The 23,536-nt window shown below is 50.0% G+C and overlaps 2 protein-coding genes across 2 annotated transcripts in view; one reads left to right on the top strand and one right to left on the bottom strand.

Moving 5' to 3' along the window:
- LOC135827727 (uncharacterized) overlaps positions 1–21,769 on the bottom strand; it is a 118,526-nt gene extending 96,757 nt beyond the window's left edge. The window contains exons 1-2 of the mRNA XM_065340176.1: positions 21,677–21,769; positions 7,889–8,005 (exon numbers count right to left, since the gene is read on the bottom strand). Coding sequence (XP_065196248.1) covers positions 7,889–7,999 — 111 coding nt within the window. The 5' untranslated portion in view covers positions 8,000–8,005; positions 21,677–21,769. The remainder of the gene's footprint in view (positions 1–7,888; positions 8,006–21,676) is intronic.
- LOC135827041 (uncharacterized) lies at positions 12,808–13,953 on the top strand. Its single transcript, XM_065339563.1, has one exon. It carries the CDS (start codon positions 12,808–12,810, stop codon positions 13,951–13,953), a length of 1,146 nt encoding a protein of 381 aa, XP_065195635.1.
- Positions 21,770–23,536: the final 1,767 nt, after the last annotated feature.

Below are 23,536 nucleotides of genomic sequence, written 5' to 3' on the forward strand. Positions count from 1 at the left end.
ACAGCAACGACCTTGATTGCGACGTACGTTTCGTCCCCGCTGGACTTATCAGTGTTTACCGCCATATTGCCAGATGTGTCTTTACCACCATATTTATCAACCATAAGTACAGCTGCAGTGGTGTCTTTAACTTCATTATAATTATCATAATATATACAATGTAGCTCATTGGTATTGAAGATATGTCATTTTTGAATATGTCTATAATTATGAATATTGCAGCCTGAGTGATGATGATAGTGCTATTTCCTGAGTTTGATTGTTTCAGGATCTGTCAGTATATCACAATGCACAGACCTTCATGCATAGACCTCGCCATGCTGGTCTGTCATGGGCAATGGCTCGCAGGCTCTGCTATCACGACATAGCATACCTAAATTTTGCTTGCTTTGTCATAGGAAGAAAGGAATTCCATTGTAATAGTACATAGTATGCACGAGCACCCGGGTCTACGGTTAGACTTTTTCGAGCTCCGTAGTTTTTCGTGCGATTTATCAGCCCAGCCGGCACCTTCTTTCATTCTCATGATGGCCTGTGGCCAATAAGAGAATAATAATTACAGGCACTGGGATCAGATACAGAGAGATCAAAGTTTAGCTGCTTGCTGAGGCAGCAGGGATGGCAATAGGGAGTTTATCACATAGGCTGGGCACAATGGGGCTATAGATGTACTGAGCAATGTGAGCAAGTACATACGAAAGAGATGACAAGTGGTAGGATGTTTGCTTTGAAATCTCGTCTGGGGTTGATTTGCCGGAGGCTGAGTGGAATGCTATTAAAGAGATCAAGAGAAGCATAGATGGGGGAGTCCCTTAGCCGGTTTGTACGTGCTGTGGGTAGCTCAAAGGTTCGGGGGAACCTGAGCGTGCGAATGGATTGCATTCGGGTTAGGTGAATTGCAAGAATGTGTGGTAGTGCATATCTACTTGGTCCGGCTCATCGCAATTGTCGTTTATCCCTCACGCACTTTTTGACAGGTGAAGTACAATCACGATATCTTACTTACCTTTGTTTGGGAGGTTGGGATGGCAAGATCAAAGGAGGCACCAAAGAAAATGATCGCGACTAGGGCTTTGAATCGCGATGTGTTCGACTTTTTACAGAAGAGGGAATCTGGCCATTCACTGTCTGTGTTGCCAATAGCCAAGCGCTGCGACCTGAAGACCGGAACTGTAGCAGGGGCAACTGACATCCTGACCTGGAGAGCGTGACAGGCACGCGTGCATGGCAGAAGGGTATGAGCACCATGCTGAAAAAGAAAGGTGTTTTTGATGCGGTGGCGGATGCACTGACGTGTTGTTGATTCCTTCGCTTGGTGGACCTAGCAGCAGCATTACAAGAGTCGTGGTCAGCGTATCCAGCTGAGCGTATGACAGCTATCTGGAGAGGCCGGTATGCCTCATTCGATGGTTTTGTTGAAACACACTCTGGTAACACACAGGTCCCCCTACACACAGTTCCTTCAAGCACCGAAGTGACAGCCACAACTGTTCCTTTCCCATTGCTGCCATACGACACTCGACATACGACACTGGACAGCAGGCTGAGAATGCAAGAGGTAATCTACCAGTCTACGACAGCAGCTAGACATCAGCAATTAATGTCAGCTCATGTAATGGCGCGGCAGCTCGAGTGATGCAGAGTTGAATGAACTCCGGACCTTTATTACTAGTGTGAGTGCATGAACGCGCTCCTTCGCTGATTTAGTTCGTCCATTTTGCTTACCTTGCTTCCTTTCTTCGACTCGCTTCACCTGATTCCACTGCTGAACCTTCTTTCTGGTGGCAGAGAGTATTCACGTATCATGCTTCCTCACTATGCCTATTGTAAATTTCACTGCGCGCCGTTGGAAGCGCTCAAGCTGGTCGTTGAGGGTTGCGTGGAGGGGTGAGAGGACAGTGCAAGCAAAAACAAGAATTGGACGGACGTAAGTTCGATAGAAGGAGGAGAGAGCAGAAGTGTTTAAAGGGGAAGTCCGGTGAAAAATTTAAATTTCAGGGTCGGTCGAGTTTCGGGCGCTGAGTCGAATGGTGTTGGTCCCACGTGTCTCCGACAAAGCGTTCTCGAGATATTTCCGTTTGAAAAACTGAGTTTCGGGGGCTGCGCCATGACGTCATGCGGCCGCGCCACACCCTCCGCAACGTCATAGCGTGCAGCTAGGTCAAAAGGAGTGCGTGAAAGCAATAGTGTCAGTGCTATTTCAAATGATTTGGCGACTGATAATAGGTGGTGCAAGCGACCCTGAAGACCTAACTCCTTGCGAGAGTGAGGATGCAGCCATGGCTGACCTTCATGAGTTTGGTCTGGGGCTGAGAACCTCGGTATTCAGCTGAAGAAATGGCCGCGCGGGCCGGTCAAGAGTGAGCGCTACTGAGTTTCCGACTGATGAAGAAGCAGCAGCTATTGCAGACGAGGCTGATATAATTATCAGATCGCTGGAGAGCAGGGTCGCCAAAATGGAGAAGAGTGATGCGAGTGCTCTAAATGTTGTTCCATACCGATTCACTTAGACTCCAGTAGCCTGCCACATGGTGATGTTTTGGTGCGAACTTGGCATATTTCGGACTACTCAATTGGAGAACACTGCAGGCTCTTTGAACCACGGGCACGACTCTTCGCTCGCAACGCTATGGAATCTGAAAGTTCTAGGTCCTGGAGCTGTTCGCTGTTTTGTCACTTGTCACGGTTGTGCACTCATCGCTGTAGCATAAAATAATGAGGCGGGACTGGAGCGGAAAACTAAAATTTTCTTTCTCAAAGCACAACCACCGGCACCGGCAAGGAGAAACGCACGCTCTCTGACTACATGACTGGACGACTGATGCGAGTGTAGTACATGTACATGACAAGTCCGTGTGTTGACTAGTTTTCTGAGTCTTGTGACTTGTGTCTCGAGTCTTTACTTGTTGTGGATACTATTACTAGCCCAGCACGGCAGTGCTGGAGTAGTTCCGTGTGTGATGAGTTTGTTGACTGCACTACCTGACTACAGCTAGCATGCACGCAGCGCATTGCTAGAGCCGTAGAGGCCATTGCATGCTGACGGAAAAAGTCCAACTCGGAAACGGCTAAAATACGGTGTAACCTCGAGGCTTACCGAGCTGAAAATCACAGGGTACGTAGCGTTTGTAACACTGAATCGAATGGTCTTGGTCCGAAGAAGCTGCGACAAACGGTTCCCCAATCGAACGCGCTCCGAATATGGCCATTTTGTACACGACTAGCTGGTATGGCTACCTGGTTGCACGCTGTGACGTCATCACCTGGATCTGGGTGATGCGCGCTCAAATTCGCACATGTTCGATTGGGCGTATCTGACGAACCATAGGCCGCAGCCTCCTCGGACAAAGACCATTCGACTCAGCGACCCGAACTCTACGGACTGTGAAATTTAAATTTTTCACCGGACTTCCCCTTTAAGAGAGCATGTCTGAGAATACCAAAGTATGTGTGCAAGTGGATCTCTCCGATTTCGCTCAAAATTTGCAGGTAGGTTCCCTTTGGGGTGTGGATCGATTATGCAAAGCCCTTGAAAAAGTTTCTGAAGGGAACCTTGAAATTTGCATACCCCTCAAAAATGGCCGAAATATCACATCATTTATGGGTCTAGAAACGAGTCACGCCACAGCGTATACGAACAAGCTATGAACAAAACTCCATCAAGCCAACATTGCCTCACCTTAGAAGAGTTCCTGGAGCAGTACCGCTTAGCCACGCCAGCATCCCAGAAGACGAGGTCCATCACACCCTGACGCCACAAATGATCGTCTTGAAAATAGCCAATTTATAAGCGCTGGCAAAACAGCCAGCTACGTCCTCAATTGGCCAGAACTATACACCGGCAGATAGTAGAACACCTCTTCTAGCGCTGAGGACATGTCCCCCATCTTCCTTTTGGGGTTTTCTTGAAATAAACCTTTTTGAATTTTTCCACTCGACCATGCTGAAATACGGCCAAAGTCATACCTGCGCAGGAAAGCATGCTACTCCGCGACGTCTCCTCAGCAATTTCTACTCCAACACTTCTCCCAAGGCCGCAGAACAAAGTGTAGTGTTGACTCTGACAAGGAAAAGCAGCGGTGATCACTTGTCACTCCAAACGACAAGTTTCTCCTTGCGCCACCAATAATTTTTTGTGCGACTGTTCATGCAAAAGTGACTGAAGGCCTGAGCGCAGTTTTTGAATTTTATTGCAAGATGCACGGTGAGATCGCAATGATGGCAGTGTCGTCGGCAAGCTGGTTGCACTCAGTGTTGGCATTTATGCAGGCGGTTGGCAGATCGACTGTGTAGGCCGTGAACAAAAGTGGCCCCAAGACAGAACCTTGGGGGACCCCCGCTGAAATGTTCAGCCAGGTTGATCTGCTGCTCTTCACTTCCACACATTGTCATCACGTTGGTGAGATAAGAGGCAAGCCACTGGAGGCATTTGCCATCGAGTCCGAGGTGGGCCAATTTTCCAAGCAGTCCTTGGTACCACACCCGGTAAAACGCCTTAGATAGGTCGAAGAAGCAAGGAATTACTGTTTGCCCAGCGTCTCTTTTCTCGGTGATCTGATGGATTACCCGAGATAGCTGCTGGGTGATGCCATCGTTTGGCGGAAAGCCTGATTGGCCGTTGGGGAGGTGAGGTTGGATGTGCTTCGAGATGCGGTCAGCAACTATCCTCTTTTGCACTTTTGACGTCATGCTGAGCAGCGATATCGGTCGGAGGGCTCGGTTCTGCTGCCTTTCTTGTGGATGCGGGTGACTGTTGCGTCCCTCCACTCTTGCGGGATAGTGCAACGTTCGAAGGAGATGTTTAAAGGGTTGCTAGGGATGGCGCAAGTGAACTGGCTACCTCTTTCAGTAGGCGAGTTGGTATGCCATCACAGCCCGAGCTCTTTGACGGGTCCAGGTTAAACAGTGGCTTTGAGACCTCTTGGGCTGTTGTTTCGAGTGTAGTGAGGTCAGGTGTATTGGGTATGGGGAAATGAATGGAGGGGAGTTCCTCGTGACACCCTGTGACTGACTGTTGGCTCTGCGAGATGAAGAAAGCGTTTTTCAGCGGGGGTTGAGAGAGTCTGGCCCTGGGAGAACGTGTCTGGCAGAGTAGGTCGTTTTGAGGACTGGAGGCTGCGCATCAGTTTGTGTAGGTTTGGTGTGGAGTGGCTCGTCCCAGTGCCATTACTGACATATGTAGACTTAGTGATTCGGAGAAGGTGAGTAACTTTGTTGCGTTGGATGGTGTATGCTGTCCAGTTGCAGGGCGCCCGGGTGCGCAAGTAGGCACGATAGAGCCAGTGTTTTTCCCTGATGGAGTTAGTGAGCTCTGGGTTCAGCCATGGCTTTGCTGGGTGGCTAGCATGCCTCGGGGAGTGAGGTACTGCACAGTGTTTGCGGGCGCAAGTGAGCACTTTGTGCTTCCATGAGTGCCACAGGTTGTCTATGTTGGTAGTGTTCAGGGTGTCACCTTCCGGTAGCAGTTGTGTGCGTTCAATTTCGGCTTTCAAACTGCTGATGCTTTGGTCTGACCATTTCCAATGGGTGGTGTTATGGTTGGGAGGTGGTACGGCTCGAGGGGGTGCAGCGACTGGCTTGATTAAACCCCTGATGGATAGGTGGTCCGAGTTGCCAATCTGCGGGAGACCAGAGATAAGGACATAGTCGCTGTCAACATCCATGACGGCGAGACCTAGGCAGGATTTAAGATGCCCATTCTGCACAAGAGTGGGGAATGTGACATGTTGGTGTAGAGAGTAAGTTTGGAACCGCACTGCTAGATCCTCGCCAACAGCATCTGTCGTGTCAGAGTGGCACCAAGCAGCGTTCTTTGCATTGAAATCAGTGAGGATAATCTTTTGCGTTGTTGCTGGTATGGCTCGGATCAGTTCCTCAAGGTGCTGGCAGAATAGACGATGGTCGCAACAGGGTGGCCGGTAGGCACATGTTGCGTTAATGGTGCGGTCGTTGGCTGACAGTTTCAGCGATAGTAGGTCAAAGCTGTCTGGGGTTGTTGTAGGAAAGAGTTTATGAGGTATAGGTCGTTCACGTAGAGACTCACTCCTCCACCTTGGAGGTCTGAACGGTCTGCACGATGTAGTGTGTAACCACTGAGGGCAAACAGGGAGTCTGGGTCGTGCTGGGTACACCATGTTTCAGAGACAGCAATGACATCATAAGGTGCCGTTGTTGACGATACTATTGCTGACAGGTCATCCATTTTGGGGAAGAGACTGCGAGCATTGAGGGAAAGAAAGGAGATGCTTTTTTGTACATTTCCGTTTTTCTTCTTTTTTTTCACTGGTGGTGGTTGATGCTGGTTCCAGTTCAGGCGTGGTCCATGATGACTCCTGTAGGAATCTGGTCAGCTAGTTTATTTAGTTTTTTTTGTGTTTTTAGAGGCATATGGCTGTTGTGCGTCTGGGGGGCGTCTGCTCTAGCTGGTGGCGTCTGCGTGTGCGACGTCTGGTGTAGAGTTTCCATTCTTCCTCTGCTGCATTCAGCTTCTGCAGGAGTTGTTTGGCGCGATTTCCATCTTCCTCAAGTAGGCTCTCGTCGTTTCTGTCGTCTTCCGCTGGCGTGCGAGGTGAGCCTGGTGAGTGGCAATACATGCTCATACTGGTTGATAGTGCACAGACTGCTCTCTCGTCGGCTCGATCGATATCTGTACTAGTTCTACGAGTACGAGTTTGGTGCTCATCGGAGGCACTGGCAGTGTGTCCGTGCAGGTCTGCACTTTTGCTGGGCTGGATGTGTTCAGTGACTTCCTGTTGGAGTGAGCTGGCAGGGGTCACAGGGGATGCTACCAGTGCGTACAGTAAGCTGGCCTGGCTTTTGGAGGCTGTCGGATCTGGTGCTGGATCGACTCCACCATACGCCAAAAGTTCGGACCTGTTTGTTTTGTTTTCGGTTGTAGGTCTGTCTCTTCGATAACAGTTGTATCCTGGGAGAGAGAAAATTTGAGCTCCGTGCAGCCATGTCTCAGTAATAGAAACGAACAGCGGGTCCCACGTCGAGCAGAAGTCAGTTATTATTTCTGGAGCGCGCGATTCAATGTGAACTCGTACGTATCTTATTCGAGCTCCTTGGGACTGTGGACTGCCCGTATCTCAGATTTGCCCGTATATCAGAACAGCTTGTCTACCATCTATTATACCAGTTTTAAAGCAGGTTTTTTGGCACGTATTACGCATGTTCAGGATAAAAAATAGTGAATTGATGAAATTTAGCTCGGATGGTGAGCCAATTAAATTGAAAAATTGAAAATTGAAGTTTTGGAGCTAGATGTCAGGTCGACGAACGTCTCAGTACTCCTTATCAGTGTTGTGCCATTTTGTCGCACTCGCTGACTGTATAAGATCTGGTTACTTTGGTGGACAGTTAGTCATAATTTGTAACATTTTGTCCTTCTTTTCACCATGAATTGATTAAAACGTGTTTTCACTCACAAAGCAACTGTTCAGTGCATGCGATAGTGGTCAAGCTAAAGGTGCTCGGTAGAGAGGTGTGCCAGTATCTGAGGCGTCTGGACAGGAGACAATTAAGTGTACTCATTGATATTAATATTTGCAGCTATTGCACCCTTTCCACAGTCTTAGTAAACTGCATTGCAACCGTTCATGCATGATTGCACTCATACCAAACACCCACGCATGACGTTTCTTCTGCGAACGTCTTTTTTGGGTCACGTAATGTTTGGCCATATCCCATCATTAGTTTGAACCAGTAACCTGGTACTGAGCCATGCCTGAATTTTTGGTGAATCAAAAGCGGTGTTTGCAGCAGGGAGACCTTTTTGTGTGAGTGTATGGAGGGAATAGAGTGGTATTGTTACCTCATTGGTTACGCAAGTTTTCGAATGGGAAATTCATTTTGATGTATTTTCTTTTTTTAAAGTTGCGCTTACCTTCTCCTGCTCCTCTGGGTACTTGCTCTCAAGATGGCGGATAATTGCCCTTAAGTTAGGTATAGGTTGGTCGTACCAATTCCTTGCTAATGCATAGTCCAGGCATGTCATGTTGCCCTGGTAGAATGAAAAATGGTAAAACCACAAGAAAGTGAAAGACCTCTTAGTAAACATTGCATATAGCTATGTAAACCAGAAAAGCAGTTGATTTTGAATACTTTGAACATTCAAGAAAGTAATGACTTTTCTAATGCCCATGCTGAGAATTATCACAACTCCCATTAACACATTATAATAGTGGAGCCAAACTATGTCTTGTGATCAGAAAATTGTACTAATTATTCAGTGCATACTTCAAGTATGGTATTGGTCAGAGAAAATAATGTAATTTGTCATTGGTTGATTCGCGTTTTTGAGTTGCAGTTAGACCGATCTGTCAAATGGTCTTACCTATCTCCTGATCATTCTGTAGCTTTCGACATTCTTTCCTCCCGAATGATATACCTCGTGCACACCTTTGTTGCATTATCTTCCCCTCATTTGACATTTCTGCACGTAAAGCTTCCATGTGATACAAGAAGGTTGTTGTTTTTCAATTCGTAGATTTGTTGGCGCTAGGTGTCAGGTCGTTCAATGTCTCAGTACCTCTGTCAGTTTTGCGTCTTGTCGCACTGTCTGACTGTTTTTTCTCCCTTTACATTGGTGGATCATTGTCAAAACTCGTAACATTTTGCCCCTTGCTCCCAGTTTGACCCTTACTCCCATTTTGACCCTTACTCCCAATTTGACCCTCACTCCCATTTTGACTCTTACTCCCATTTTGACCCTTACTCCCATTTTGAACCTTACTCCCATTTTGACCCTTACTACCATTTTGACCCTTACTCCCATTTTGACCCTTACTCCCATTTTGGCCCTTAGGGTCGGTCCAGACTAGGTAATAAAAATGGCGTGCCGTGCAGTCAACGTACGTAAATGTACGTGACGTACACGCGGCGCTCTGTCCACACTACAATCAGGTGCACTCGCAAAAGCTGTCGTGGAGCACGTGCACCCGTGTAGTTGCACTGCAGAGGCTCTGCTTCATGTAACACTGTAGCGACCCCTTCGTTTTCTCTGCAAACCCACTACAAATACCAGCATTTTTTAACGCCAAACACCATTATAACCACTGCCCTGGATAACCCCTGTGCCACTGCCTGCCTCCATTGGCCTTGTTTTCTCTGCAAGTAAAGAGTGGTTTGCAAGTTTTTTCTCTCTCTCTCTTTGTTTGTGACTTTGACGTGTCTTTTCCTTTTGTGATTCAGTTTCCCCTAGCGTAGCTTTCGCGATGATGGCCCCCTCGGATTTTATTTCGTTGTTGGCTCACCCTGAGGTGCGTTTGGCTTTAAAAGCTGCATCCGTCCCCACCGGCGGGATACAAAATGGTCCCTCCGCCCCAAACAGCGGAATACAAGTCGGTCCCTCCGCCCTACCAGCGGAATACAAAATGGTCCACCCGCCTCCGCCAGCAGCATACAAAATGGTCCACCTGCTCACTCCGGCGATATACAACAGGTCCTTCCGCCACTGCCGGCGGCTCAGAAATTGGCACACGGCAGACACCACCTCCAAGACCCTCAAGGGTAGATTCACACAGGGTTGCCACTGAGAGCCCCCGGGCCTCAGATGACGAATCTGTGGGATACGATGGCCATGCACGTTTTGCTAGGGACAAATCCCCAGGTTTGCACGTCCTTGTTTCCGACAATGAGTTGGGCCACGGTCGTTCCCGTTCTCGATCGCCATTTTCCCATCAAGAACACCATTGGGGACTCGAAAAGGCCAGTCCGCTAGCAGGCAGTCCGCACATGCGCCCTCAACGGGATTTCCGCATAGGGCCCCGCTAACCGGGACTGGGGATCGATCTCAACGACGACATCGTCGTTCGTCGAGTGAGTCCGGGTCGGGACCCGGCGATGTCGTCCCCTCCCGGGCCTTGGTCGAGGGAGCTAGGCGGAGAGTTTCCATCTCTCCTGGTCGTCGACGCTCGCAGGGCAGACGCTCCCGGTCCTCATCCACGGACTCCGGATCTAGTAGTGGGTCGTGCTCTTTGTGCGAGGTTTTCTCCTCTAGTTGAACGGCCACCTCACCTGACCGTGATCACGAGGATGAGGTCTTTGACCCGTCGCGCTTAGGTGCAAAGGACTCTTGGCATCCACCAGCGGATATTGAGGCTTTCGTCCGTGCTAATGCCCAGCGGTCTCTCATCTCCAACCAGAAGGCAGAATTGAAAAAAACTCTGCCCATTTCCGGAGGTGAAGGAGGCCCAGTGTCCTCGCCTGGATAATTTTGTACGCGGCCTCCCGTCGCTGGGCTTTGGCCGAAAGACTGATATAGCCATGGCGGCAGTCCAAGCTCGGGTGTGTGCTGCGTTTGTGCCCGTTTCGGCATCTTGGGCCGCAGTGGATGCTGGGCGACCAGCCAAGGAGATCACGCAGCTCCTGCAGGTCGCAGTGTCTTTTGTGGGTGATAATGCTAATAGCATCTCGGTCATGCGGCTGCAAAGACTGACGGGGCAGCTCTCGAACAAGTGCTCATCCAGCCTCCTCCGGGAAATGGCCCCGTCTGGGAACTTGCTGTTCGGCGAGGACTTTACCAGCCAATACAAGAAGCGGACTCAAGGAATTGACGCTTACAAGGATAGTCGGCCTTCCAACTTCAGGGGCCATACTTATTACCCAGCAAGCGCTGGTGGGCGTCGTGGGGCCACCGTTCATTTCCCCGCCATGACAATCATAGGCAAGAGGGTCATTCTTCCGCCACTGCCGGTTCAAAAAGGGCGTGGAGGCAATCAGCCCTTTCGGGGGCGCGGTCAGGGTCATTAATGACCCTGCCGGTGGATGGTTCGCGCTCCCAGCTCAACCTACATCTTTGCGGCCATCCAACTCCACCCCACAACGAGCTGGCACGCCCTCCGCTCGTGCCCCCGCTCCCCCAAATTCCGGTCGCTGGGCGTTTGAGGCATTTTGTGCAAGCCTGGTCGGCAATCACGTCAGACCCGTGGGTCTTGGATGCGGTGCGGGGCCTGAAGCTGGATCTCGTGGCCGATCCCGCACAAAGCACGGAGCCCAGAGAATTATCTCTGGAGGAGGACAGAGCGCTTGCTGTGCGGCTCAAAGTGGACGGATTGGTGCTGAAAGGGGCCGTCACTCGAGTGCAGGAACGTCCTCATCAATTCGTCAGCCAGATTTTCACCATTCCAAAGAAAGCATCCGGCAAGGAACGCCCCGTGGAGAATTTGAAGGCGTTGAACGGGTTCGTTCGCTACGAGCACTACAAGATGGAAGGATTGAAGCTCCTGCCCGATCTCCTTCAGCCCAACGACTGGCTGGTCAAACTGGATCTGAAGGATGCTTATTTCGTGGTGCCAATCCACCACGATTTCAAGAGACTGCTCTGATTTCGATGGTCAGGTCAGCTGTTCCAATTTCAGTGCTTGCCTTTCGGCCTGAGCAGCGCGCCAAGGGTGTTCACCAAGCTCATGAAGGTTCCGACGTCGATTATGCGCAGCCAAGGTGTGCGCCTGATTATCTATCTGAAGGACCTGCTGATTATGGCATCGGCGGCGGCGGAAGCACTGGAGCACTTGCGCCGGGCAATTCAGTTGTTACATCAACTAGGATTTCTCATCAACTTCAAGAAGTTGGTGTGGACTCCTGCCCAGAGCATCTCATTCTTGGGCTTTCGTGCCATGGAGATGCGTGTGCCTCCAAAGAAGATCCGGAAGCTTCGCCAGGAGTGCACCAAGCTTCTGCTGCAGCCACGGGTGACTGTTCGCACGTTAGCCTGTCGGTTGGGGCGCTTGACATCCCTTTCTACGGGTCTGCTAACAGCGCCGCTCCGTTACCGGCATCTGCAGGAGCTCAAGATCCTAGCTCTTCGCGAGACCCAGTCTTACGAGGTGACCGTCCAGTGGACATCTGATCTATGGGAGGAGAATTTCGATCAGGAGTGCCGCTCCATTACCAATGCTGTGGGTCTGTTAGAGCAGCAGGGCATCATAGGCCCTGGAAAAATCCCCACAAGAAATTACTGTAGCAGCGGATCGTCAAGCGAATTCTACTCCAGCTACAGAGGAAACAAGTGGGCGTTGCAGCAGCCCTACGTCATCACCTTGTCACCCATTGTCTGCCAGTTTCACCAGTAAATCGACAACACCCACAGATGTACCCATCACCACAACCGTAACCACACCAGGAGCAAGTCCTGTGTTATCCACCACACCGCCTGATACACCGACACCAGCAATCAGGCAAGCAGACTTTATTACTGCTGTGGCCGCCGCCGCCGCACAAGCAGCCACAGCTGCCACAGGAGTAAATTCACAAAACAACGTCCTCGTGAAATTGCCAGCCCTCCAACTCCAACACTTCCACGGTGATATCTTCAAACGGGCGGAGGTCTGGCAAGCCTTTTAATCCACTGTCCATGACAACGCCAAGCTACCGGACGTGGCGAAATTCACCTATTTGAAAACCATTCTCGAGGGTGAGGCTGCGAGAGCCGTAGACGGTATACCAATTACGTCAACAAACTACCCTGTTGCTATTTCTGTTCTGAAGGAGAAATTCGGTCGCCAGGACCTCATAGTCACGAAGTTGTATTCTCAGCTGATGAGCATCGCAGTTCCCATGAACAAGTTTGAAGAACTCAAAGCCACCATTGACTACATGGAACAACTGCTTCGTCAGCTAGAGGCACAAGGAGAAACAGTAAATGCTCAGCGGATGCTCGTCCAACAATTGATGGCGAGGTTTCCGGTGGGATTTCTAACTAACCTCGCAGAACAACGTAACAAACCCTGTGAACCCTGGTCAACCAGTGACCTACGTGCTGCTATGAAGAAGTATCTCGATGTTCATGCTACAGCCCGCAAAATGGCTGACTTCCAGCATGAACATCGACACAACCAGCCATCATCACACCACCCCAGACAACACGCTAGACCATCAGCCAGCTCACTCCAGGTCCTTGCAGCACATCAAAGCCTACCACAACGTGCTAGTAAGCCTCTGTCCTGCAGCTATTGCAGAGGGCCACACTGGAATGATGAATGTGATCGCCATACAACAATGGACAGCAGAAAGGCCCGCCTGGCTGAAGAGAAGAGATGCTTCCGTTGCCTCCGCGTAGGGCACGCATCCAACAACTGTCTACGCACGAAAGACCGCAAGTGTGTCCACTGTGGTAGGCTTGGCCACAACCGCTCCCTGTGCCCTACTAAGTTTGGCACAATGACCGAGAATCGTCCTTACCAATCCTACAGCACGGCAACAAATATCGCCACCCATATGGCAAGTGCTACTCAACTTCATCAGCCGCAGTCGGACAGCGGCTCACTCCACTGCAACATCTCCGGCAAGAATGCTCTACTGCAAACTTCTGCTACAGCGGTGAGCGGACCCAATGGGGTTGCAATAGTACGTGTCCTTCTCGATAGTGGTAGTCAACGGTCCTTCATCAGACGGAGTGTGGCACAGTCTCTCAACATGCCTGTGGAACATGGCAAAGTCATGCGGCTGTCAACTGTCGCTGCAAACAAGCCCACGGATGTACCGACAGAAGTTGTTTCTGCAAGCATTGCCATTGCTAACAACCAACAGGTGAAGATGTCTCTTCACACTCTACCCAAGGTCACTGACGCATTTGTCCGCAATGCGATTCCATCGGCTGACATATCTTTCCTGCAACTACTGTCATCTGGGTCCTTGGCCGACGTAGTACCAACGGAAGATACGCAGGTTTCCATTGACATTCTTATTGGAGCGGACTACTTCTGTGCCGTGTTGCCATCTGGACTGAACCTGATCCAATCTCGCTTCGGCTATCTCCTCACTACCAGCCATCTCACCGAGTCCGTGCAACCCTCTCCTCGACCAACAACTGTCCTCAGTGCGGTCTGCAGCCAGATTCCGGCATCGAACTATGTCACGACGACCAAACTGTCAAAAGTCTCAAGGACTTCTGGCTACTCGAGAATATCGGCATGTGGGATTCTCCCTTCACAAATGATGATGATGTAGCGCTGGACCACTTCCAATACACAACAGTGTTCGACCAGGGGCGCTATGCAGTCAAATGGCCTTGGAAATCAGAACTCACAAAGGATACGTTGCCCGACAACTTTGGCCTCGCACGGGGCCGGATGACAACCTTGGCGAAACGCCTGTCCAAAGACCCACCGCTACTGCAACGGTACAACAAAGTCATCCAACAACAACTGGAACGGGACATTATCGAACTCTCACCACTACAGCCTGAAGGCAAGGTGCACTACCTACCACACAATCCTGTCCTCACTGCCGCCAAATCCACAAAGGTACGGCTAGTATACCATGCTTCATCCAAGGCCCGTAAAGGATTGCCTGTTGCCTGACTTGGGTGGTGTCTTGCTCCGGCTTTGCCGCAAACCCGTCGTTTTGTCGGCCGATGTGGAGAAAGCATTTCTGCAGATTAACCTACAACCAACAGAGCGCGATGTCACTCGTTTCCTGTGGTACAAGCACATGTCCAAGCCAGATGTGATCGAGAACAACCTTGTCACGTACCGCTTCCAACGAGTGCCTTTCGGCATTGTCTCCAGTCCGTTTCTGCTGGCAGAAACTATCCGCCACCGCCTGGCCAATGTCGACACACCAACAGCCCAGAAAATTCAGGATGGCCTGTATGTTGACAACCTGATCACTACCGTTGATTCTGCAGATGACGCATTTGCCTTCTACAAAGAGGCCAAGTCTACCTTCCAACAGTGCAGCATGAACCTACATGACTGGCAATCCAACCCAATCGGTCATGGAACAGATTCCAGACAAGGATCAACTTCTGAGCACACCAGCAAGTATTCTTGGCTTAAAATGGGACTCTGCACAGGATGTCCTGTCCATCAACTCCCCACCTCAGAGTATCAGTGAACCTACCAAGCGCACGGTTTTGCACCGAGTGACCAGCGTCTACGACCCTCTGGCCTGTGCTCGCCAACAACTCTACAGGGCAAGCAGTTCCTACGACGCCTATGTGATAGTGGATATGCCTGGGACGCACCCCTCCACACTGAGCTGCTTCCTGAATGGTCAAACCTACAATCAACGCTACAACAACTGACCACTCTGTGTATCCCACGCTTCATCGGCCCAATCACAAAGTCCCAGACGTTAGAACTACACGTGTTTGCTGACGCATCTCAGTACGCTTATGCTGCAGCCGTCTATGTACGCTCCATGCACAATGGTCAACCAGCCCAACTGGCTTATACCCAAGCCACAGCCACTGCCTCAGCATGCCTTCAGAGAGCTGAAGATACCCATGCAGCATCCATCCGTCGAAGGCTCGCAGCGGGTGGTTTATCCAGTCGTGAATGGTGGTCCACTGTCAAGCGTGCCGGTGGGTGTGGGCGTAGCCATGATATCCCTACCCTCAAGGAGGAAAACAGCGAGGAGCTAACCACCAGTAAGGACAAAGCAGAGAGCTTTGCCCGCTACTTTTCAGCAAAATGCAGCCTTGGTGATGACCTTGATGCCAGCAACCTCCCGTATGTACGCCCGCGATCTGATGCTTGTCTGAGTACCATCCACTTTAGGCCACCAACGGTATGCCGTGAACTGAGGAGGATTGTCCCGTCCAAAGCCATTGGCTCGGATCGTGTACCAGGACGAGTGTTGAAGCAGTGCTGTGAGGAACTGTGCAGGCCTGTGGCCCAGCTCTTCAGCAAAGCATCCCGCCAAGGCCGGCAACCGTCACTGTGGAAGCTTGCCTCAGTTGTACCTGTGCACAAGAAGGGTTCGAAGTCCGCAACAAAGAACTACCGACCCATATCCCTGCTGCCAATACTGTCAAAGGTCATGGAAGCTATCATCAATCGTGGCCTTATGGGATTCCTTGAGCGCCAGCACATCCTCACTGCTAACCAGTACGGCTTCCGCTCCGGCCTGGGATTGCAGGACCTCCTTACCATACTACACCATCGTTGGAGTACCGTGGCTGCAGGGGGCGGAGCTGTGCGGGTTGTTGCTGTGGATATTGCTGGAGCGTTCGATCGAGTCTCCCACCCAGGTGTGATCCACAAAGCCCAGCAGTACGGTGTATCTGGCATGCTCCTTGCATGGTTGGGGGACTACCTGCTGGACAGGCGCCTGAGTGTTGTCGTTGGTGGGCAGTCGTCCAGCCCACACCGCATCACAGCCGTGAATTGGGGCACCAGCTGGAGAATTGCGTTCGAGCCAGCCAAGTCCCAGGCCATGACTATTGACCATCACCGCCCCACCTGGGACCTCCCAGCAGTACAGTTTGCGGGTGTCCCCCTGAATGGAGAGAGTAACCTCAAGCTTCTTGGGGTAACCTTGTACAGCCAACTTTCCCACTGCAACCACCTCCGTACCATCGCCATCAGAGCACGCCAGCGTCTCGGGCTCCTTCGGAAGGCCTCCCCGCTCCTGGATTCTCGCAGCCGAGCTACAGTGTACCGTGGGTTTGTACGCCCAGTAATGGAGTACTGCCCATTGGTCTTGATGGGCGCAGCAGATTGTCACTTGCAGCAACTTGACCAGACGCAACGCTCAGCCCTCCACTTGATTGGCCCCGGCGCAATGCTGCAAAGCCTGTCTATCCGGCGCATGGTAGCTGCGCGTACCTACATTTACAAGCTACTGTGCTCAAATCCTACCAACCCACTTCGTCAGCTCTTGCCTCCCTCTCAAGCCCCCCAACCAGCCCATGTTCAACCCACTCATCTCTCTCTCGTCCGTCTCGACATGCATAACTACCAGCTTGAGACAGGGCTACCTGTCAATAGCCGGGAAAGTTGCCGTAGAGCTTTCCCCGCCTGTGCTGTCCCTGTATGGAATGCCCTGCCACCCGCCGTCCTCAGCCAGCCACCTGACCGGAAACGGCTGCAAAGTTTCAAGATGTCTGTCTTCCGGCACCTCCGTGCCCAGCAATGGCACTGGGCCACTGACACTTTGTAAGATGTATGCACATCTGCCCACACACTACTGCATATTGCCATACGCCTCGTGCCCTGCTTACTCTTTTCTCTGGATCTGAATGTGCACCCCTTACGCATTATATAATTATACTTTATTTAGTTCTGTCCCCTCTCTTGCCCCCAACCCTCCCCGCTCGCTCTCTCTCTCCCTCCCTCTCTTTCTCTTTCTCTCTCTCTCTATCATTTTTTTAATATACTTTACTTAGTTCTCTTATTTAGTTCTCTTGCTCCCCAACCCTCCCCGCTCTCTCTCTATCTCTCTTTCTCTCTTTCTCTCTTCTCTCTCTCTCTCTCTCTCATCTCTCTCTCTCCTCTATATCTCTCCTCTCTATCTCTCTCTCTCTCTCTCTCTCTCTCTCTCTTTCTCTCTCTCTCTCTCTCTATCTATGTCTATCTCTATCTCTACCTCTATCTCTATCTCTATCTCTATCTCTCTCTGTTTATGTCTCTCTCTCCCTCTCCCTCTCTTTCTCTCTCTGCTATTGGCGCACCTGGTTGTGATGAAGCCGAGACCCAAGGTCGGCAGAGCATCCCAGACCATGCCACCACTCCCCTTATTCATGGCTCACACATGGGTTTACGTTGCTCTAGTAAAAAAAAAAATCGCTACCAACCTGGTGTATGGTCGATCCCGCCTGGCTCCGAAATCCAAGTCCACGGACACCAACATGATCATCCCACGGCTGGAACTGATGGGCGCTGTCATTGGAGCAAAGACTGCCAAATTTGTCAAGAACGAAATGCAAATCGCCACCACCCGAACTACCCTTTGGTTAGACGCCAAATGCGTCTTGGCATGGATCACGTCTTCGAGGCCACAGCAACGCTTTGTGGAGAACTATGTCAAGCAAATCAAACAAATCCCTGATCAGCAGTTCCGGTATGTCACCTCGGAGGACAACCCTGCCGACCTCGCCACTCGTGGACTCACCACAGCCGACCCGAACAACAACAGCCTATGGTGACATGGTCCAGACTGGCTCCTACTGCCTGACAAGCACTGGCCCACATACACAATGGACGATACTGCAGAGCCGCAAAGGCCTGATGCCTCGTCTCCAGTGACCTCCGAGGATGCAGCTCCGGAATCAGCACAGACGTCGGCAACCCACTCGTTCGCTACGGTCAACGCAGTACCTTTTACCGGGTCATACCGACAGTCATTGGCTTCATTTTAGACCACAGCTCAACATTCAACAAAGCACTGAGGGTCACATCCTTAGTGCTCAAATTCATTGCCAAAAGGTTTGGCAATTCTGAACCTGCTGTTGCGCCATGAGCAGCATCGCTACTCCTACGACGTATTTCAAGCTGTTCAGCGGGAGGCGCCAATGCCGATTGTGCGACAGCTAGGCATTGCAGTAGCAGCTGACGTTCTTCTCATCTGCCATAGCAGACATGACCCGCTGGACAACACACCTGTTCCACTGCTACATCGTCGCTCAAATCTGAGCAAACTCATAATTGAGCACATTCATCAGCAGTCCCATCATCCCGGAACAGCACAGACTCTGGCCCAACTCACAACAACCATGTGGACTCCCCAAGGCCGAGCCGCCACGAAATTGGCACTGAGGTCTTGTGTCACATGTCACCGGCACGAAGGTCCCAGCTTCTCGAAACCAGCTATGCCACAACTACCGAAGGAACGAGTGCAGCGCTCTGAGTCATTTCAGTTCACAGGCTTGTACATCTTGGGACCCCCCTTGTTCTCAACAGAAGGCAGCCAGCCCAACAAGCTGTGGGTGTGCCTCTTTACATGCCTTTCAACCAGAACTATTCACCTGGAGTGGATGGATGACATGACCACTGATACGTTCCTCGACTGCCTGAGGCGATTCATCAGCCGCAGAGGATGCCCCACGAAGATCCTGAGTGACAACGCCCCTCAGTTCAAGGTTGCCAGCACCATCCTCAACAACCGCTGGGCTAAAATTGTCCGTGACCAGCAAGTTGCAGCATTTAGCCAGCACCACAATGTGCAATGGAAGTTCACAACTGAGTATGCGCCGTGGATGGGAGGTATCTATGAAAGCATGGTTGGTCTGGTCAAGAGGAGCTTGAGGAAGACCATTGGGCGGCAGCTTCTCACCAAGGCGAAACTCATCACCCTTCTGACTGAGATAGAAGCCACCATGAACAGCCGACCACTGACGTATGTTGCAGGAGAAGAAGATCTCGGCACTATCATCACACCAGTTCATCTCCTGAATGTAAAAGCTCCTTCTACAATGCCAACAGCTGATCCAGATCAAGAGGATCCCCGACCACTGTCGACGTCAGCGCATCTTGAAAGCCAGCTACGACGGCAGGAAGCCCTGCTTGACAAGTTCTGGCAGATATAGGAATCAGAGTACCTGACGTACCTGAGGGAGCGATCACGCCAACACCACCGGACAAGGAATGCGTTAACAAGACAGCCAACACCTGGAGAAGTCGTCACCATCAAGGATGAAAAGAAGAAAAGAGCAACGTGGAAACTGGGAACCGTGACACAATTGATTGCCAGTGCAGATGGATGCATTCGGTCTGTCAAGCTTCGCCTCCAAAACGAAAGAACCCTTACCAGGCCGGTAGTCCTGTGTTACCCACTAGAGGTGACACCAACTCAAGACGACCCGCCACCAGTCTAACCACAGGGTGGTCCGAAGTCAACCAACAAAGCCGCAGCACGAATCGGCTCCGAGACTCGTCGACAAGCAGCAGACATCGCGCGCTACCGCATTGCTGCACAGCTTGAATGAACACTGTTATCCACCAAGCTTAAGCATCTAGTGTTTGCATGAGCTGTTCCTTTCTTACTTGCATATTTTTTTCCTTTCTGCTGGGAGTGTCAGTCTAAGTCATGAATATTGTATTTTTGTACTGTGCCCACCATGTATTTGTGCCGGTGAATCACTGCGGTTTCACTTGTAAGTTGTAACACGTATTTTACCCGATTTCTTGAACGTGGAAAATATTGCCACATGAGTTTTAGTTCTGGATAGATTTTTTTGAGTGATATTGGAGAAGGAACAGTTTGAACAGATAAATGTTTTGGTTCTTCTTCTTCTTGCCAATCTGAATGGTAATTCCACTCTTGTTCTCTTTGCCTGGTGATATATCGCGAGGAATAAAAGAATAATTACAAGTCATTTCGCGACAATGACTATACTATAGTCAAATACTCATTTACTCTACATATGCGCTGAATTACAGCTACCTGTACCTACCTGCACGTTCAGTGCGCGCGCCATAACAATTTAGTGTCCACTGGTGCAAAGATGGAGGTTCTTGTAGAATTTCCCATAATTGCTGGTTTCAAATTGAATTAAACGGGATCTGGGGGATGAATTCTGATTAGGACACGTTCGATAACTACTAGTACAGAAATGTCTTCATCAGAAAGTACCGATGTCTTACTCTCCTGCCAGAATTTGTGCATTATTTTGGTGTACGCTTTCTTGACCCCACGCTTGTACGTTGCATGACATGGTATACTAGTACTAGAGAACGGGTGTATTGACAAAGCCTATCGCGTGAAACGATAAAGTATGGGTTCGGGTGTGATCAAATGCACGCATCGTGCTCATAAACTGTTTGCAGTGCTCTCTTCACCAACAGAACACTACCATACTTTGCAGATCTTGTACCAATCCCAGGGATAATGAAACACAAAATTAATGTGTGTGAGTCACGCATGAAAACATGTGATAACTACTAGCACTATAGTACAACGTTTTTCGTGCCATGCCTGACAACAATTAGTAAGTTGCACGCAAAACATTACGCGCATCAATCCTCACAAGGCAAGTCAGGACATACTCGGAGCAAAGAGAATTTGTTTGTGTCATGCATGAAATTTGTTATAACTACCAGTACATTTTTTCTTGTGCGACGCCTACTGTAGTGCACCTGACAACAATAAATTTCTCCAAAAAAAATTATCGTATCATATTGATGCGCAATCCTCACAAGACAAGTCAAGACAAACTAATTGAGGCTGACCTAATTTCAGACTCTTCTGTCACTGGCATTGGCGGCTTCTGCATGTCGAGATAACTTCGAAGAGCAGTGGTGGGTACAGCCTAATGCAAGGTTACGATCTCGTAAACTGCGTGGTCCGCTACGCAAGAAACCTTGGGCCGTCTTCTCGACAGCGACAGCAGCATCCTACCAGAAAAAATCATTCCCGCGGGCTGGGCATGGCTATACACTTTTGTCCACAGTCGCACCAGTTGGAGTCCCAAACGAATCGAGGGTCTGGTGGCCAAGCTATTCGTCTTCTTCTGTCGCACGCAGCTGCTGAGGCATCTTCTTCCTCAACATTTGTTACACGCGATGGCAGCTCCTTAGCAGAGTATCTGGGCTCCCTGTCCCAACCATATGCGGCGGTGGGTTGATGGTGGTCTTCACTGACCTCAGCATCGCTGCTTTCATTGCTGGGTACAAAAAATTGTTCGGAGAGTGCACCTAGATTCAGACCGTGCCACAATGACGTAGGCAGGCCGGGATGACATAGCCAAATGGCCGCATGACGTCACGGCGCGACCCCCGTTTTTGCCAATATCTCAAGAACGCTTTGCCGTAGAGACTTCGGACCAAGACCATTCGAGTCAGCACCTGAGACTACAGGATATGAAAGTTTCATTTTCCGTGGGGTTCCCCTTTAAGTTAAAACATGTTTGCTTGCAGTGTTTATGATACGAGTGCGCACTTGATTCTATTCATCGGCATATTATGATTGTTATTTCCACGCTGCCAATTAAACTAAAAGTGTGACTTACATTTGACAAGGCAAGAAGATCTGAACCCGTTCGAAGCAGAAATTCTATAACCTCCGGCTTGCCGTATTCACAGGCTTTGTGCAATGGTGTTTCTTGAGCCTGGAGTAGGGAGAGGTGAGAGTGTTGAAGATATTTTGTTTTGGGGAAACAACAAGGGAAGGGACAGAGAGACAAGCGACTACATGATTGATCACGGCAAAAGAGAGAGAGAGAGAGGGAGAGTGAGAGTGAGCAAGGGAGAGAGCTACGATTTAGATAAAAGGCCTGAGTGCCTATGACCAATACAGGTGCACAAGCATCTGCTATGCTGGAACTCATCAACCCTTGTGTACTGGGTGCAGACCAGCAAGAGAAAGGATTTACTAAGAAACAGTGTGCAGAATATGGGGACCTAACAGTTTGTTCAGCATCTGAACAGAGTACTACTACTAGTAATCAGGAAATGTTATGCGTCAAAAGAGACCATGTCTGAGAATACCAAAGTGTGTGCCCTTCTGGCTTCACCATAGCAGGGAGGTACTGCCAATTGGTGACTCAGCATTTATGGAGGTTCGAGTCCTTGCAATTGAGTCGCATCGGGCCAGGAGGAGGAGGATACGCAAAGCGATAAAAATTCGGGACATGGGCCCGAGAATAAAAGCCAACGCAGGATTGAACCTCCTGTAAAGGCATTCCTGACACAAATTACTGGCCCAGTACTTGCTTCTCTCGGATAGTGAATTATTTGTCTACTTCCATAAACTGCTGTTGCCAGCACCCGCAATTATGTGCACATGTACATATTTATATAAAGTAAAAAGGAACAAGAAACTACAAGTTACCCTATAATACCCACTAACACCACCAGTTACTAAACAATCAGCTCATGCGATAACATTACTAGCCAGTTAGTTGTAGAACGTCAGTGCCGTCGATCAGTGTCGTGCAATGTTATCGCATGAGCTGATTGTTTAGTAACTAGTGGTGCTAGTGGACATTATAGTGTAACTTGTAGTGTCTTGGCCCTTTTTGCTTTGCATAAATAATCCTTGGCCCTCCATCCGAGTTCATAGATGTACATAATACACGCACATGTTCTGCTTGGTGCATGTGGAATGTTTTACAGTTGTCACGTATCATGCTTTTGCTGTACCAGTTTTGTGTTTGTTTCTGATGTTTCCTCAACCTCTTTTCTCTCTCTCCATAGTTCATGCATGTATGAATATTATCTCCCCACAGCACTGTTCATTATCAAAACTTTCCCAGTGGTGCCCATGCCAAAATTCATTCTTGATGTCCTTGTTGCTATTATCATTTTTGATGATGGGTATTTTATGACGGAAACAATTACCGGTAAATATTTTCCTGATATGATTCTGCGTGAGTCTGTGTTGCTCACAATCCACTTTCACGGAGCAGTGCCTACATCCTGGAGGTTCACTGGCCACCTTCGCCGATGATACAACGGTCTACACCTGTATTGGATCACCCGAAATGCTCCCATACAGTAAGAACAGCTTACAAGCTACCCTGGATGCGCTCAATGACTGGGGCAAGAAGTGGCGGATCAAGTTTGATCCCACAAAGTCACAGCTCATGACGATAGCCCATCAGCGGCACAGGTGGCCTATCACGGACTTCACGTTTGGAGATCACACTTTCTGAGCTATCGGAGGTAAACCTCCTCGGCATCACATTTGACTCGGGCCTCTCCTTCAAGACCCACCTCCACAACACAGCACTCAAAGCGAATTCTCGCCTGGGCTTCCTGCGCAAAGCTGCTCGCGTATTCGATGGTGCTGGTAAATGAACCATCTGCAGAGGTTTTGTGGGGCCAGTCCTAGAGTATGCGCCATTGGTATGGATGGGAGCCGCTTCATG

The sequence above is a fragment of the Sycon ciliatum genome, chromosome 11, assembly GCF_964019385.1.
Source record: "Sycon ciliatum chromosome 11, ocSycCili1.1, whole genome shotgun sequence".
Lineage (NCBI taxonomy): Eukaryota > Metazoa > Porifera > Calcarea > Leucosolenida > Sycettidae > Sycon > Sycon ciliatum.